The sequence below is a fragment of the Epinephelus moara genome, chromosome 3 (assembly GCF_006386435.1).
Source record: "Epinephelus moara isolate mb chromosome 3, YSFRI_EMoa_1.0, whole genome shotgun sequence".
Lineage (NCBI taxonomy): Eukaryota > Metazoa > Chordata > Actinopteri > Perciformes > Serranidae > Epinephelus > Epinephelus moara.
This window is the reverse complement of record NC_065508.1, coordinates 1,422,032-1,438,758: the sequence shown is the minus strand read 5'-3', so window position 1 is coordinate 1,438,758 and position 16,727 is coordinate 1,422,032. Positions and strand designations below refer to the sequence as shown.

The following is a 16,727-nucleotide window of genomic DNA, read 5'->3' as shown; positions in this document are numbered from 1 at the left end:
CATCCAACTCATCCTCACTGTGACCTCGTCACATGTCCACGTTTGGTCATGGACTTTCCACGTCCACATATGACGTCCAAGGTACCCTGGGTGTGTTGGTTGTTGACGTTCTGGGACGCCGTGTCAACTTCAGCCTGTTACATGCATTGTCTGTTTTCAAAATACACTTCTGTTTTCACAGGAAATGTACAGTTTGATACAGTCTCTTTCAAAATAAAAGCACTACGTCGGTACAACACCACCAACTGATGTTTTTTTTCCTTCAACAACACACACGTGGTTGGGTTTAGGACAAAAGAACAGGGTTTGGCTTTACAGTCTGGTTGGGTTTAGGACAAAAGAACAGGGTTTGGCTTTACAGTCTCACAGGAAGTGAACACCGGCCTCCTGGGTGAAAGTCGGTGATTGCTGGACGCCTCACACCCGCCCTACTCAGACTTCCGCCACCTTAATTTTCGTTGTTGTCCAGCCGTGTTTCCTGTCTGACGCCAGAAGTCACTGACCAAGTGGTGGTTTTTCAGAGTGAGACCAGGTTGCCACATTAGCTTTGAGCTAAATGCTAACCTGGCAATGTCAAGGTTAATATTTGGGTGTTTACTACCATGTTCACCATCGCTGCGTTAGAGTGCTAATATTAGCTAATTAGCAGTAAATACAGAATGAGGCTGAAGTGAATGTCATTAATTCTGTAGTATTATGGTCATAAACCACAGTGCTGCACTTGGACGTGCCTGGCATCGCTTGGATCAGTTAAGTTATACAATTCATCCTGTCCGGAAAATTCTACCTGCAGGTGGCTCTAGGAAAAAGTCAAGGGATCACCAAAGTCAGTGGGAGTCATCCTTCTGTTTTTACCAAATATTGCTCCAATCCACCGAGCAGATGCTGAGATATTTTACTGGATAGTATGTACTGGTAGTACTGGACAATTTTAAGTTTTGGCCAGATGATGGCACTAAAGAAAGAGTCAAAGGGTCACCAGAGTCAGTAGGATTCATCCGCTTGGAAACATGAAAGTGTGAAAAAACTTTCATCACAGTCCATCCAACAGTTGCTGAGATATTTCATTGCTGTCTCTTGAGTTTTCCCATTCACTTCAACACAGTCACAGTTTGCTCTGGGCAGCACATAGAGGCCATTAGAGGAACTGCAGCTTATTAAACACCAGCCCCATTTTATACGTTGAGGTGATTGTTTGAGCGTCGTATAAAAAAACAGTGTATAGATCATATGTCACAATATATGAATCAGCTTATGTACAAACACACCAGTGGTCCAACTGGAGTGTGAGCCGAGTGTAAAGACAAACCAGTCACCAGAGGAAATGTTGCCATTGTTTGTTTCTGCAAACCATGGATACGTTACTTTTTATTATGTAGTGGACACACTGAAACTTAACCAACACTGTGTGGTTAGCTTAAGGCACTAAAACAGCTTAGTTATGGTTCGAAAAAAGATTAATACAGTTTTCAATCTCTGCTGGAAATACAGCGATGTCTCAGGAAAACATAACTACTTTAAGTGTCACCATCCCTGTTTCTGTTAAAACAACTGTTTCTCATGGCACTGTCCCCGCTGGAAACACAGTGATGTCATGGTGAAAAAAGCCCCTTTTTGTGGCACTATCCCAGCAGGAAATGCAGCAATGTCTCGGTGAAAACTAACCATCTTTTGAGCCTCTGGCTCCGCTGGAAACACAGTGATGTGATGGTAGAAAAAGAAATTATTATTGTGGCACTATCCCAGGAAGGAAATGCAGCAATGTCACAGTAAAAAGAAAAGCTTTTCATGGCACTATGCTGCTGGAAACACATCAATGTCTTAGTAAAAACGAACCACCTTTTGAGCAGTGATGTCTCTTTAGAGCAACTGCTTTTCATGGCACTATCGCAGCTAGAAATGCAGCGATGTCTCAGAAGAAAATAACTAATTTTTGTGCCTCCATTTCGCTGGAAAGGCAGTGATGTCACGGTAGAAGAAATGCTTTCTTTGGCACTATCCCCGCTGGAAACACAGTGACGTCTTGGTAAAAAACAACCACTTTTCGTGGCACTATCGAGGCGGGAAAAACAGCAAAGGGTCACTGAAAACACTGTTTGGGATGTTGTCGTCTGTCACTGTGGTCTGCAGCTTAGCAGCCGCTTCTCCTAAGTGTTAAACCATCCACCATCCCCTGATGAAGTCAGCTCATACACTAACTCACTTTAGAAATGCTTATATGATACATATGAAACGTACCAATGTAATATATCTGTGGTTTGCAGAAACATACAATACCAACATTTTCTTCTGGTGACTGGGCTAAAAAAATACAATTTGAGAAAGTGCCTCAGCCTCGTTATGCAGACTGACTGGTCGCAGCTTTGTCAGCGCAGCAGCTTCCTGTTCCTTTACGACCACTTTAGAAAACTTTGTCCTCGTCCAGCATCTCCGCGTCTTTCTCTCCCTGCGTCCTCTCCTTGTGTTTCATCAGGTCTTGATGCTCATCAGTTCTTTTTCTTTACACGAAGTGTTCTCAGGTGTTTTCTGGTCATTCACCATCTCGTAGCCTCGTTTACTTTCCTGCTGAGGCTCCTGGCGTCCGGCCCTCCTACGCAGGACCACGACGGTCAGCAGGAAGCAGAGCAGCCCCCCGCACACAAAGACCACCTGCAGGCCCAGAAACCTGCAAACACAAACACACAGGTGGTCACGGACAGCGTTGTTTTGGTGTCCAGGCTGACAGCTGAAGAAAAGTCAGGACTTTCAGAATCACACAGGAAGTTTATTACGTCACACTCAGGAACAGTTTTTGTCACTATATTTTACAGACGGACCCGAACGTTTGAGACAAAGATTGAAACTTTTGTTTTTGTGCTGAATATTATTTTTCTTCCTGATCATTTGTACAAATCCTCATAAAATGTGTCCAAATGCTGCTCAACAAATGTTACCCTAATCAGCCTGATGGGGGCGCTATACGTAAAAGGTTCACTTTAAAAAGTCATGACTCCTACACTGTAAGACTGAGTTTTGACTCATCCTCCTGAACCGTTGGACCCAACTGTACCACATTTTCTGTGGATCGATACGAGATCTAAATTATCAAAAACATCAAAAGCTTGTGGATCAATCTTGTTGTGTTCTAAAAATACTGACCAACGAGCATTAGAGGGGGCGTGGCTCAGCACAAATAGATCCTAACTCTGTAATCGTCCAATCATCAAGAAAGTTGCAGGATATGTCTAAAAAAGTGCCTGAAACATACCGAAGTGTCATTCAAGTCAGGCACTACGGGGCGCTACAACGCAAAAAAATGGGCGTGTCGTAACACAAATCAGACTAAAAAGGCCTCTGCACACTGAGTCAGGTGCGTTTTATTCTTCTATTCATTGTGGAAATTCACAATATCTGACAAAATGAAAAGACAGATTTCCTCCTCTGCCTCTCTCCACTAGAGAGAGGCACCTATCTGACTGTCATCACTTCCTCCCTGTCTTTCATTTGGCCCCACAGCTGCATGAAGGGGCGGAGCTATCCTCCTCCTCCTCCTCTTCATCTTCATCCTCATCCTCCTGATTATTACTATCTGACCTGTTGAAATGATTCTGTGCAATCTGAGGTCACAGATACAAGCGTCTGAAATGAGTTTCCTCTGTAGGGTTTGTGGGCTCAGCCTAAAGGCCCGAACATACTCGGGCAGAACGTACGCGGAATGGACTCCACGGAGGACTCAAAGCGGACGCAAGCCCTGTGTGCGCAAAGCTCAGATTTTAAAAAACTGGCTTTTGGAGCTATCTCTGATGTGCAGACTTTATTCCTTTTATTCATTTCACTTGTTTTTGTCTGGCACCCAGTACTTAGTTTTTTTGGGATGTGCGTGCTTTTCTACAGTTTTTCTCATGGTTTATAAATCACTCAACAGTTTCTGACCTTCTGTTACACCATGAACCTTCCAGACCTCTCAGGTCTTCAGGGACAGGTCTGCTTTGTGTCCACACAGTCAAGCAGCATTTAGTTTGAATGCTCCACACATGTGCACCAACTCTCACCTCCTCTAAACCAAGACTGAAGACTTCCCTGTTTTTTATTAAATCAGACATTTATTCATTTCTCACATTGAACTGGAACTTTGACTCTTGTATTTTACACCTGTTTTAGTCTTGTTTTATTTTCTACTCTGCAGCTCTTTAAACATGTTTTTAAACTGTATTTAATTATTCTTTTATATTTCATGTGCAGCAGTTTGAATTGTCTTGTTACTGGAATGAGCTCTATAAACTGGCCTTGCCAAAAAGGGCGCGGCACACATTTGCTCGTAAACGATGTCCAACAGTCATAAAACCTGTTAGTTGTCTTTAATGGAGGTGCTGGGAACCGTCAAAGGTCTCAATCCTTCGCAGCATTTAACTCCTGACAGTCTGTGCAGGCTTGAACCTGAAAATCGCCACTTGCAGCTAGAATTTTAAATCTTTCATTTTGTTTTTAGAATTTTAATTTCATTAATTTTTGCATGATAAATTATTTCATACATCCGTCTTTTATCATTCGACTTTTCGGGTGTCTGTAATACCTTCATCATGTCTCCCTCCTGAGAAACTGTACCTGATGTTTGATCATATGGTTTTTCTGAACGTTGGACATCGTCTGTCTCCGTCCTGATAAACATGTGGTGGACTGTGAAACAATGATGGGAACCAGTCCAGGACTTTATTGTCCCGTTCCTGACAAACTCTGGCTGTTGGATCTCATTAATTTTTAACAGTGTTGTCAATAAACCAAAACAATGAGCACTCTTTAAACCTCAGCAAATGATTTCTTTCAAGAGCATTGGAAGAAGGCTGCGAGCAACTTAAAGGGATAGTGCTCCCAAAAATGAAAATTCAGCCATTATCTACTCACCCATATGCCGAGGGAGGCTCAGGTGAAGTTTTAGAGTCCTCACATCACTTGCAGAGATCCAAGGTGAGAGGAGGTAGCAACACAACTCCACCTAATGGAGGCTGACGGCGCCCCAGATTCAAACGTCCTGCGCTCACGTGTGTGCGCTTGCACGCAGACCAGCAAAAGCACGTGAACACACATAAACGTGGTGCCCATGTCTCGCGCTCTCGCGCAAGCGCACACATGCAGTACAGTGCCCAGAGAGGCAGTCAGAGCTACAGGCTACAATGAGGCTAAGAACAGAGTTCAAATGACGTTTTTCCAAACAACTTTTTATGTCGGGGCTTCAGGACACTTGGATCACTACGGACGAGCAGTATGGAGATATTTTGTGGTTTCAATTATGTGTTTTTGGACATTTGAATCTGGGGCGCCGTCAGCCTCCATTAGGTGGAGTTGTGTTGCTACCTCCTCTCCCCTTGGATCTCTGCAAGTGATGTAAGGACTCTAAAACTTCACCTGAGCCTCCCTCGGCATATGGGTGAGTAGATAATGGCTGAGTTTTCATTTTTGGGTGCACTATCCCTTTAAGGGCTGAATTTCATTTCATGCCTCTGAACACTGAGACATTTTGTCCTGTTGACAGAAACATGGAGACAATTTAATTACTCAAATGTTAATTCCCCTCACAAGGACAATGTGCTGACAAAGTCTGCCCTTCAAAATAAAAGCTCCTCCTTTGATAACAGTCTCCAGACTCACCTCTGTCTGAAGCGGTCCAGGTCGTAGTACTGACAGGAAGACTGCTTGCCACACTTTTTGCCCCACAGGATGCAGGTGGTGTCGATGACACTGCCGTACAACACCGGGCCGGGCATGAACGCTGCACACACACACACACACACATACACACACACACACAGATTTATTACAACTCATGACTGAAGCGATATAACTACATTTCTCTGCGTCCTGCTGTGTCTCGTTTATTCTTCCTTTAAGTACAAAAACAGACATGTTTATTTTAAATGTTGTGATTTAAATGCTGTGATGTCACTGTCCTTCATGTTGTCATAGATACAGCCAATAGATGGCACTACAGGGCAAAGGTAAAAGTTTCACCCAACAAAAAACGAGGTGATGGTGGAGGAGGCTAACAAACAACAATAGTAAACAATAACAGAATCTGTTGTTCAGCCGTAAACATCTGAGGCATCTCTTAAGTTTGAAGAGTTTGTGTCTGATGGACTCACCGAGCACTCTGAACAACATGTACTGAACTCCAACTGCAAAAGACTTGTCCTCTGTGGGCACCGTCCTGCAGCACACACACACACACACACACACACACACACGCACACGCACACACACACAGGTGATGATGATGACGTTAACCACAGTGTAGTTGAAATGTAAAGTCACAAACAGCTGCTGATGAGAAGCTCATCTCATACACATGTGATCTGAACGATGACACATCAGAATCGTTGATACGTATGAAACACACAGATGTCGCTGTGGTTTGCAGAAACGTACGATGCCAACAATTTTCTGGTGTTTGGCTTTTTTAATTTTCTGTTGATATATTTGTTGCAGCCGTAGTTTGAAGGCTGTGACTCTCAGGAACCTGCAGACTCTCCTGCTGATCTCAGGTCAGGTCTGACCTTCTGTCAGCGTCATGCTCTGCTGCTTCTTTCTGTCCACATTGCTCTGAGAGAGGTGGATTATGTGCAGCATGTGAAACCTGATCAAACATCTCTCTGGTGGATCATGTGGAGGGTTAGACCTTGATGCTCAGAGTTACTGTTTGACTCTAACATCCCGGCAGCAGCAGCCTGAGAAGATAAATGATGTGACAGCCTGTGACTGTCGGAGCTTTAAACACCTGCGGCTGATTATCAGATGGAGAACAGGTGAGGCTCAGGTGAGGATAATAAAGTCTCTCCTCAAAGAATCTGACTGTGCTTTAAGAGGCGAGAGGAAAAACAATAAAACTTTCTCCTCTCTGACCTCAGACCGTCCCAGATACTTTTCTTTTGTCTCCATCTGGACTTTGTTTTAATGCCTTGCAGCTGTGAGCAGCTCCTCACTCTGTGTCTGAGCATCAGCAGCTCAGTTTTAAAATATTCAGACTTTAATGAGTGAACTTTATTTCTAGAGTTTGTTTCTGCTCTGATGATCATTAAACACACAGCTCAGGTGTGTGTCTTTGTGTCAGCTGGAGTTACCAGGTGGATCCACTTCCTACAGACACCTGTACAGATTTATCTCTGTGATCAGAGGAGTGTCATGACAGAATAATCCTAGAGGATAAACACAATTATATCTGCTGCGCAGTGATGGGTCGGGTCCGGGCATTTTTAGGCAATTCTGAGCAACAAGCAGAAGAATTGGAAGACATTTAGGAATTTAGCAACACAATCTGCCTTTTGCATCAGCTGAGGCTTGAACTCACAACCTCTGAGACTAAGAATCAATTTCTATCTCACTGAGCTAATTAGTCAGTGACAATTCATGTGTAGCTTCACAAATTGACTAAGCCAGACGTGCAGGTTTAGCAGCCGTCCATGCATGGAAAAGCAGATTTCAAACCACTGTAAAAAATTCAGTTATCGAAACAAAAATCTGAAAATACACATATTGCATCTAGACAGCATGGAGATGTTGGTAATTTGTTTGTAACAATGATTGATTTGCTCCATAAGTGAAAAACTGATGTTTAAAATTGCCATTTTTACATTGACTCCAATTGTTCACATTAGAGCAAAATTCAAAATGCTGTCAAAAATTCAGTTTTTGAGATAAAATTCTGAAATTTGCCACACATCATCTACCATGACTCTAGAATTTTGTCATTTTTTTCATGAACATTGAAGATTTATTTAGCAAGAATTTGCATGTATATGTTTACAGTACCGTTTACAGTCAAACATTTTGATGCACTGTAGGCTCAATTTTTGATAAATCAAAAATCTGAGAAACATAGTTTTTGTAGGACAGTCTGAAGATGCTCTGTAGCAAGTTTGGTGTCAATTGAGCAAAAATTGTGGGAGGAGATAGGTTTAAGAAGTTTTACAGTTTTTGAAAAAAACAGAGTGATGAACTTCATAATTTTTAATAGGTTTAAATGTACAAAAGTTTCTTCAGTATTGGGGCTACAGTTTGATGAAAGTTGTGAAGTTGTAGCACGTATGGTTGATTTGAAAGTTTTGAACTTTAGACGCTTGCTGTAGCGCCACCATCAGGACTATTGGCTTGAGTTTACAGCTGAGGATATCTGGCTGGACCTTTGTGCAAAGTTTGGTGAGTTTTCACCCATGGGAAGTATGATTTCCTCAGAAGAAGAAGCTAAGCTGCCAGGACACTAATGAAAACACTGATGTGGTCGTTGATAGAGACCAACGAGCTGCATGTCTGTGTTGTTTCTGTAACTTTAAGTTTTTATTGAAGTTTAGAGAAAAACTGCCGAAACGAAGAACATGTGAGATGAAAACCAAAGTCTGGTCCTGATTCAGATGTTAAAAGTGTCAGAGAGCTGCTGCTCAGTCGGCTCAGAAACTCTCAGGAGGAAACACTGTGATGATTTAAGGTGGAAAAAGAGTCCTGTTGTCTTTTGACCTGTTCAGGCTCCCATCAGACGGAGCACGTTTTGCAGTTTGCTGCGTCCTTTTTATAAAATTGTTACTAGGCAACCACCAAATCACATGTACGAGTTATTTTGCTGTGAATCAAACTCACTGATCTGCACCTTTAATAAAAGCAGGAGGGGGAACATGGAGACTGGACACAGGGCACCTTACACAAACCACCCCTTCACCCTCTCACTGTCCACTCCCACTCTGTTAACACATACATACGGAGGCTCTGCCACACTGAGGTCCATCCAAACCAACCAGTGAGGAGTGGAGGTGAGTTATAAAACCCTCTGACAGCGAACCTGCAGTGACAATGACTCACTGACAGGACTGTGTTCATCACTGACGGCCACCCTGTGGAGTGTGAACTGTTGGACCTTTCAGATTGTCATCCAGATGTTAACACGTTTGTATTTAGGATCAGATCGGCTCCTCTCTGGTCGCTGTCAAATGTCGTCTTCATTTCAAAGTGTAACAGGAAGTGTTGTTAAAACGAGCAGCTTCTAAACATCAGAGTGAAAAACCAGAAGATGTTTACAAAAGTAAAAGACAAGAAATGTCCCCAGTGAATATCAGAGGTATTTGTTTATTTATCTATTTATCAAGTCATTTACTGATAATGATGATATAGGGGCCGTTCAGATGTAGCGTCTTTTGCGCGCATAAATCCATTAGTTTCAATGTAGACGCGCGCCAAGCGCGCTCACAATCCAAAGCGACGCCGTAGCGGCGCGCATTCGGTGCGACGCGCCTGTTTTTTCGTGCGCGTGCGCAGCGCACAGAGATGGAAAAATCTCAACTTTTTCAAATGCAGCAAGCGCACTGCATGTCATGTGATAAGAATTAAAGGGAAATTTTGGTTTATTTCAACCTGTCTCCTATCGTCCTAAATTTGTTTCAAGTCACTAGNCCATTCCTTGCAACAGAGGCATTCCTCTTCTGTGGGCACTGGGGCACAGCATTCACAGGTAACGTTACACCACCAATCTCCAGAGCTAAATCCTTCCAGCAGCCATTCCTCCTCTCTCGTCCTCTAACTTTACCTGTTGCGCCTCTCTCTCTCTCCTCCTCCGTTCTTCAATTTCAAGAAGGACTTTGACTCCAACAGAAGGAACAATGCCTGGAGAATTATCAGCTCGGAGCTTGGGATAACTGGTGAGCATGATGATACGCTATTTTTATGGCTAATGGTTGTGCCCTGTGAGTGACAGGCGGTTTTGGTTGCTTAGTAACGGCAGGCGTGACAGTAGCGCAACCTCCGAAGCGCCTTGGATAAAAGGATGGAAACGGCACAGCTGGCGTTTTCCACGCGCTTTTAGACGCTACATCTGAACGGGGCCATACGCAGCATGAGTCAAATAAAAGTCATACAGAGAGGATAAATAAAGAAGATATAATGGCAGTAATTAGATTTCTCTCCATGGTTACCAAACATAACCACGGCTCCTTTTTTTGCTGAAGTTTGTTCCAAAGCTGCCGCTGTGTTTACACCCTACACCTCGATGAAGGAGCTTCATTCAGCTGTGGAGGCGACTACAGACGGAGTGGGAGTGGGCAGGGTTCGGTTTGGAAAGGCCCAGAGAGACAGAGATCTGTGAGACTCGCTGGCCTTTCCTGAACCGAAACCTCCTCAGTCCTGCTCCGTCACAGAGCGTAACTCCATCTGTCGTCAGCTTCACAGCTGGAGGGTGGAGGGTTTAAATACAGCAGCAGCTCTGGGACAAACCTCACTCTCTGCAGCAGAGACGGAGGTTGTCGTAGCTTTTTGTAACCATGAAGAAAAATAATCCCATTTTATGTGTTTGTGTCAGAGTCCTGCTGCTGCTGTGGTTTTTGCATCAAGTTTTATATTAGACCATTTTGGTTTAACTTTGTGGTGAGAAGGTGATTCATGAACATACACACGTGTCTCTGATCAAATCTGAGTTTTCTGCTGCGGATTTTAGTACCGAGGTTTTTTATGTACAGATCTACTCACAGATTTACTGACCAAAGGTGTTCAGGGCACTCAGCAACACAAAAGCAGCAAGTAAAACACTTTATGCTCACAGAAAACTATTAGAAAGATGAATTCTGTTGTAGACGGTGAATGTCGACGGTTTTATTTATGACTCATTAAAGTGGAAACAGAGCAGTTTCCTGTTTTAACTTCAGGCTGCTGTCAGCCCTAGAGTCGTCTCCTTTGGTCTGAATCAGGGACTCATGTTGTTCCAAAGTTGTATAATTGCCTAGAGTTGGTGCATGTTCTCACGGCAGCATTTACAAGAGGACCAGATCAAATGCCTTGTGTGAGAAAGCTGCTCTTGATTGGTCAGAATTTCCATGTGGGAAAAATCCAGGAAGTAAAGCAAACGTTGAAGAAGAGTACACTTGCAAGATAAATGTGACACTTTCTAATGTCACAATGGAGGGACAACTACGCAGGTTGATTTTAGCGCTGCTCATCGTGGACTATATTGCTGTCATTGTTCATTTTAGTCAAACCATACAGTTTGAAAACGAGGCGCGGCTCCAACTAGAAAACAATGTTTTGATGCATTGGATGTGCTGAATGTGCATATTAAGGCAGTACAGGAGGAGGTGCACATTAATAATCCTCCAGGACTGTAACATGCTCATGTTTAACCCAAACAATGTGTCATGTGACTGCAGTTGCTTCACATCCAGGTCGGAACACCTTCTCACCACAAACCAACCGCACCAGAGTTCATTTGGAACCGGACTGAGACCACCTCTTCAAGAAGGTCTCAGTCTGGTTGTTTTGGTGTGTTCACACCTGCACAAATGAACCGCACTGAGGGGGCAAACACACTGGATGAAAAATGAAGGCTCCATTTACAGCACAAAGGAAGTGCGTCAACCACTGTGCAACCAACACAGGAAGACGATAACACTTTATCTTTCCTGTTAGATCTCAGCTGACCTAACTGTGTTGGTGGTGGTTTTGTCTTTTTGGTGATCTGGACGTCTTTGCAACAACAGTGACACAGAAACACTGCGGCTATAAACAGTCATTTTTCATGCTGTCATACCTGAGTATCATCATGTAGGAGGGCGTCTGTGAGAAGGAGGCGATGAAGGCAGTGAGGCCGAGCAGAGCCACGAATGGGAGCAGGAGGTGGGAGCATCCGCTGCCGCAGGTCCCAGGATAAGCCACGCCCAGACCGCCGACACACCGACAGTCAGTGTAGGTCTATACAGACAGACAGACAGACACACACACACACACACACACACACACACACACACAGGGTGAGAGGGAGCCCCCTACAGGCTGCAGCCATCATTACAGACACAGTGTGAACATCCTGAAGATTTATCAGAATCTGAACAGTAGAGTTTGTCCTGAGGGGGGCGCTACAGGAAAGATCATTCAAACTGAGCATGTAGTGACTGAGAAGAAAAGTTGTCAAAAACTGACACCTGGTCAGTGACTTTCAGCATCAGACACCAACGGAAAAAGGCGCCTTTTTTCGTCAGCATGATACACAGCTGGTCACTGTGGCTCTGTAACGGTGCCCGATAGCGTCGTTTAGGTCAGAGGAGTGGGGTTAGTTTGAGTTAGGATAAGAATGTCGGGGTGAGCCAATCAGAGGCAGAGTAAGAGAAAATACATCTGAACAAGTCATCATAGTTCAGCTCTCAGAAACACAACAGATATCTGTCATCAGCTCATCGTTATGAAGCAACAGTTTGTTGCAGCTCCAGAAAGGAAAGTAACAGAAAGAACTGGAGCTCGTGGTGAATTTCAACATCAGTGTGTGTTACTCAACAGCTCACAGCTACAATCTGTGTGTACTTTAGTAGTTGAGTAAATCCAGACTGCACAAACAGTCACACTGATAGGAGCGGAGGAGGACACGTGTGATCAGCAGAATTCAGCTGAAATAAAGCAACTTGTATTTTTTTCACTTTCACTCTGACAATAAAAATATTTCACTTCCTGGGAAACTCGCGGCTGCTGGTGAAGCGCTGACCTCCATCTGTGTCACGTTATTATGTCACAGCCTGTGTGTGAGGAATGTGTAATTTGTCACTGCTCGGAAGTGTCAGCTTTCCTCGTTCACTCAGAGCCACGTGGGAACAGAGAGTGAAAGTTAAACCAGCAGAGTGAGACGGCGTCCAGCGGAGGACCCGTCAGAGTCACTCCACCCGTCCTCTGATGCATTCCTGTCAGTACGCTCCCTTCAGTGACATCCCAGGCATGATGTCACTTCCTGCATACCTGTGTCAGTTACTTTAATTTTCAGATTTAAAACTGCAGAATTTCTTCCAGTGTTAAAATAAAAATGAAAGAAAACAACAGTGAAGAATAATGTTGTGAAAATAAAGAAACTGAGAGAGGAAGTGGCTGCTCAGTTTTGAAATTGGCAGGAAGTGGACTTTGGTGACCTTCAGAGATCCATAGTCAAACACTTCATCATCTCATTAGTGACGCTCATGAATGGATGAACGAGATTCCTGCTGTCCCCCCCACTACCTCCTGAAGCCACAGCTGAGGACGACCCTGCTGACGCTGACTCATCACCACATACGATGAAGGCTGCAGCACTGCTGTCACACCGCACATTATCGGTGGACGGTCCATTGACACCACATCTGGCTCGGTGCACAACTGTGTCACTTCAGGCCACATGATCATGTACAGATTTGTCACTTTGGGAATATGTGACATATTTGCTGCACAGGAAGAACAACCCATTTTCAAGATCTGATCCTATCTGATAGCTGAAATCTGATCAGATTACAGATTATTTTACGTTTTAACACATAAAAATAAAATGGAAAAATTAAAGTTTTTATTAAAGTTTTTCATAATTATATCTTTTCTCTCGGCCTCTTCCATGAAATCAGGATCCACCAATCAGAGGACGTCTTTCCAGTGCTGTGGTTTCTGTTTTTGGCTCAGTGACGAGTGTGTTACTCTCAACATTTCTACAATCTCAAGCAAAATATTCTTACTAACATCTGTAAAAGTTTTAATCCTGAAACACTTCAGGGACACCTGATCTTTCCTCTAGCGCCCCCATCAGACCACATCGATGTGTGCACATAGTTTCTGTGTGAACATTTCCCTCGGCCTCCAGCAGCTCTCAGTTCTTTGACTAACTGAGGGTCACACTGAGAGCTGTGGTTGGTGTCCGTGCATGTTAATGCTGTCTGCTGTGAATCAAGATTTTCACAGAAACAGACGTTGAGGGAACAGGAGGAGGAAGATGGACTGGGAATAAAAAGGAATGAAGAACAGGGTGTGACTGTTGGACGGACAGTCAGATGAAGACAGACGATATTTAACAGTTAATATCTGAAGGATGGACACAGTCTCTGCTGCCTGCTGCTCTGAATGACACAAAAGAGTATTCACCAGAAGACGAGATGTGACCTCACCCACTTTACAAAGAACCACCAACACTGAGAGAGTTAAAGGGAACAGACTGAGAGCTGAGTGCTTCTCTGTTACTGAACACCACCCCAGTTTCAATTAAAACATGAAACACTTTAAAACTGAACCACAATATTTGGACACAATCATTTTACTAAGTTCTGTGTTTATTCATCTGGATGTGGATGAAAATGTGTTTGACAGTCTCAAAGCGAAGTGATAAGATCATCCTTACCATGTTTGGCTTGTCAGTGAAAAATATTTCTATGACGTTACAGCCGGCGTGGCAGGGGGACCTGAACTCAACACCATCTGAACCGCAGACGGGGTTAAAGGCCTCCTGAGGACACCGACAGTCAGCGCTGCATGACAACATGTCACTGCTGAACACACACACACACACACACACACACACACACACACACACACACACACACACACACACACACAGAACATTTCATATAAGTTCCCTCTCAGTGGTGAAATCAGTTCCCTCATGGCAGAGAAATTAGTTCCTTGTGAATAGTTGAATTACCTGTCTTTCAGTGGTGAAAGTGGTTCCCTGATGATTGATGATTGTGAAATTGTTCCCTGTCACTGGTGAAATGAGTTCCTTTTTAATAGTACAGTTAGTTCTGTGTCCGTGGTAAAAAAAAAAAAAGTGTCCTGTCAGCAGTGCAATAAGTTCCCTGTCAGTGTTATAATTTGTTCCCTAATATAACAAAAATGAGTTCCCTGACAGTGGTGAAATTAGTTCCCTTTCATGGTGAAATTAGTCCCCAAGCAATAGTGCAATTAGTTCCCTATTAGGAATGATATTAGTCTCCTCCCAGTTGTGAAATTACTTCCCTATCATTTAAGAAATTAGTTTAGTGTCAGTGGTGAAATGAGTTTCTTTTCTGCTGTGAAATTAGTTCCCTGTCAAAAGTGAAATCAGTTCCTTGTGAATAGTAAAAGTAGTTCCATGTCCTCAGTGAAATTAGTTCCCTTTCAGCTGTAAAATTAGTTCCCTGATAATAATGAAGTTAGTTCTCTGTCAGTGGTAAAATAAGTTCCCTGTCAGTAGTGTAATAAGTTCCCTGACAGTGTTGAAATTTGTTCCCTGTCATTGGTAAAACGAGTTCTTTGTCAATTGTAATATGAGTTCCCTGACGATGGTGAAACTGTTCCCCATAAGTGATGACATTTATTCCCTGTTGGTGGTGAAATTAGTTCTCTACCAGCAATGAAATTAGTTCCCTGTTAATAGTTAAGTTAGTTCCATGCCAGTGTAAAAAAAAAAAGTTCCCTGCAGTAGTCTTAAAATAGTTCTCTCAATAGTTTAATAAGTTCCCTGTTCGTGTTGAAATTTGTTTACTGTTGGTGACGAAATTAGTTCTCTATCAGCTGTGAAATTAGTTCCTTATTAGGGATGATATTAGTTCCCTCTCAGTAATGAAATACTTCAATTAAAAAGTAGTTCAGTGTCAGTGATGAAATTAGTTTCCTTTCAGCTTTGGAATTAGTTCCCTGATAGTAGTTTAAGTAGTTCCCTGTGAAAAGTGAAATTAGTTCCTTGTGAGTCGTGAAAGTAGTTCCATGTCTGTAGTGACATTAGTTTACTGGTGAAATTAGTGCCCTGTTAACACTAAAGTTAGTTCCCTGTCAGTGATAAAATAAGTTCCCTGTCAGTGTTGAAGTTTGTTCCCTGCTATTGGTAAAATGAATTCCTTGGCAATGGTAAAATTAGTTCCCTATTAGGGGTAATATTAGTTCCCTGTCAGTAGTGCACCTGTTTCGTTTTCAGTGGTGAAATTAGTTCCCTGACAGTTTTGAAATTAGTTCCCTGTCAATTGCGAAATTAAATCCCTGTCAATAGTAAAACTTAGTTCCCTCTCAGTAGTGAAAATAGTTCCCTGCCAATAGTTAAATTAGTTCCCTGTCAAATTTTCTCAAATTAGTTCCATAGCAGTGCTGAAATTAGTTCCTTTAATTAGTTCCCTGCCATTCAGGCGTCTGTAGCAGTGGTGTACGTGATGGATGTAAACTGATGGTGTAGCTACCGTTCAGGAAAGACTCCAGAGACATTCTGCGTGGGGCAGCCAATGAGCAGCAGTGGCGTGGAGGAGAACATGCCCAGCAGGATGGCGGCAGTGCACAACTTGCTGGCACCGCTGACTGAGAGATTCAACCGCCGCATCAGAACTCCACCCAGGACGGTGCCCAGCACCGCCAGCGGGATACAAACTCCTCCTGAAGGAAAGAAACCGGGTTTCATTAGATCCTAACTTCCCTCCCTTAAGTACAGCTAATCACGTGATAAATACAGAGCGGCGTGCGCGCTCACCGATCATCATGGTGGAAAACGGGACGGACTGGGTGAACTGTCTCTCTATGAACTTGGCCATGAAGGTGGCGAGACCCGCCAGCAGCGCCGCCAGGTTGACCTGCGCCAGAACCACCAGCAGGTAGATGGGGCTCCGCAGCGTCCGCAGAGCGATGCGAGGGAAACCTGAGGGACAGTGGGAACAGAGAGGGACAGAGAGGGACAGTGGGGGACAGAGAGGGACAGTGGAGACAGAGAGGGACAGTGGGGACAGAGAGGGACAGAGAGGGACAGTGGGGACAGAGAGGGACAGTGGGAACAGAGAAGGACAGTGGGGGACAGAGAGAGACAGTGGGGACAGAGAGGGAAAGTGGGAGACAGAGAGGGACAGTGGAAACAGAGAAGGACAGTGGGGACAGAGAGAGACAGTGGGGACAGGGAGGGACAGAGGGGGACAGTGGGGACAGAGAGGGACAGTGGGGGACAGAGAGGGAGAGTGGGGACAGAGAGAGACAGTGGGGACAGAGAGCGACAGAGAGGG

The 16,727-nt window shown here is 43.8% G+C and overlaps 1 protein-coding gene across 3 annotated transcripts in view; it reads right to left on the bottom strand.

Annotated features, from left to right (window-relative positions):
- Window positions 1–320: 320 nt before the first annotated feature.
- slco2b1 (solute carrier organic anion transporter family, member 2B1) overlaps window positions 321–16,727 on the bottom strand; it is a 43,954-nt gene continuing 27,547 nt past the window's right edge. For 2 of the 3 annotated variants that reach the window (XM_050037509.1, XM_050037518.1), the window contains exons 9-15: window positions 16,208–16,372; window positions 15,924–16,113; window positions 14,117–14,264; window positions 11,531–11,691; window positions 6,117–6,181; window positions 5,626–5,746; window positions 321–2,665 (exon numbers count right to left, since the gene is read on the bottom strand). In XM_050037509.1, the coding sequence (XP_049893466.1) occupies window positions 2,470–2,665; window positions 5,626–5,746; window positions 6,117–6,181; window positions 11,531–11,691; window positions 14,117–14,264; window positions 15,924–16,113; window positions 16,208–16,372 (1,046 nt within the window). In that variant the 3' untranslated portion in view covers window positions 321–2,469. The remainder of the gene's footprint in view (window positions 2,666–5,625; window positions 5,747–6,116; window positions 6,182–11,530; window positions 11,692–14,116; window positions 14,265–15,923; window positions 16,114–16,207; window positions 16,373–16,727) is intronic. The other variant, XM_050037526.1, reaches the window with a different exon arrangement.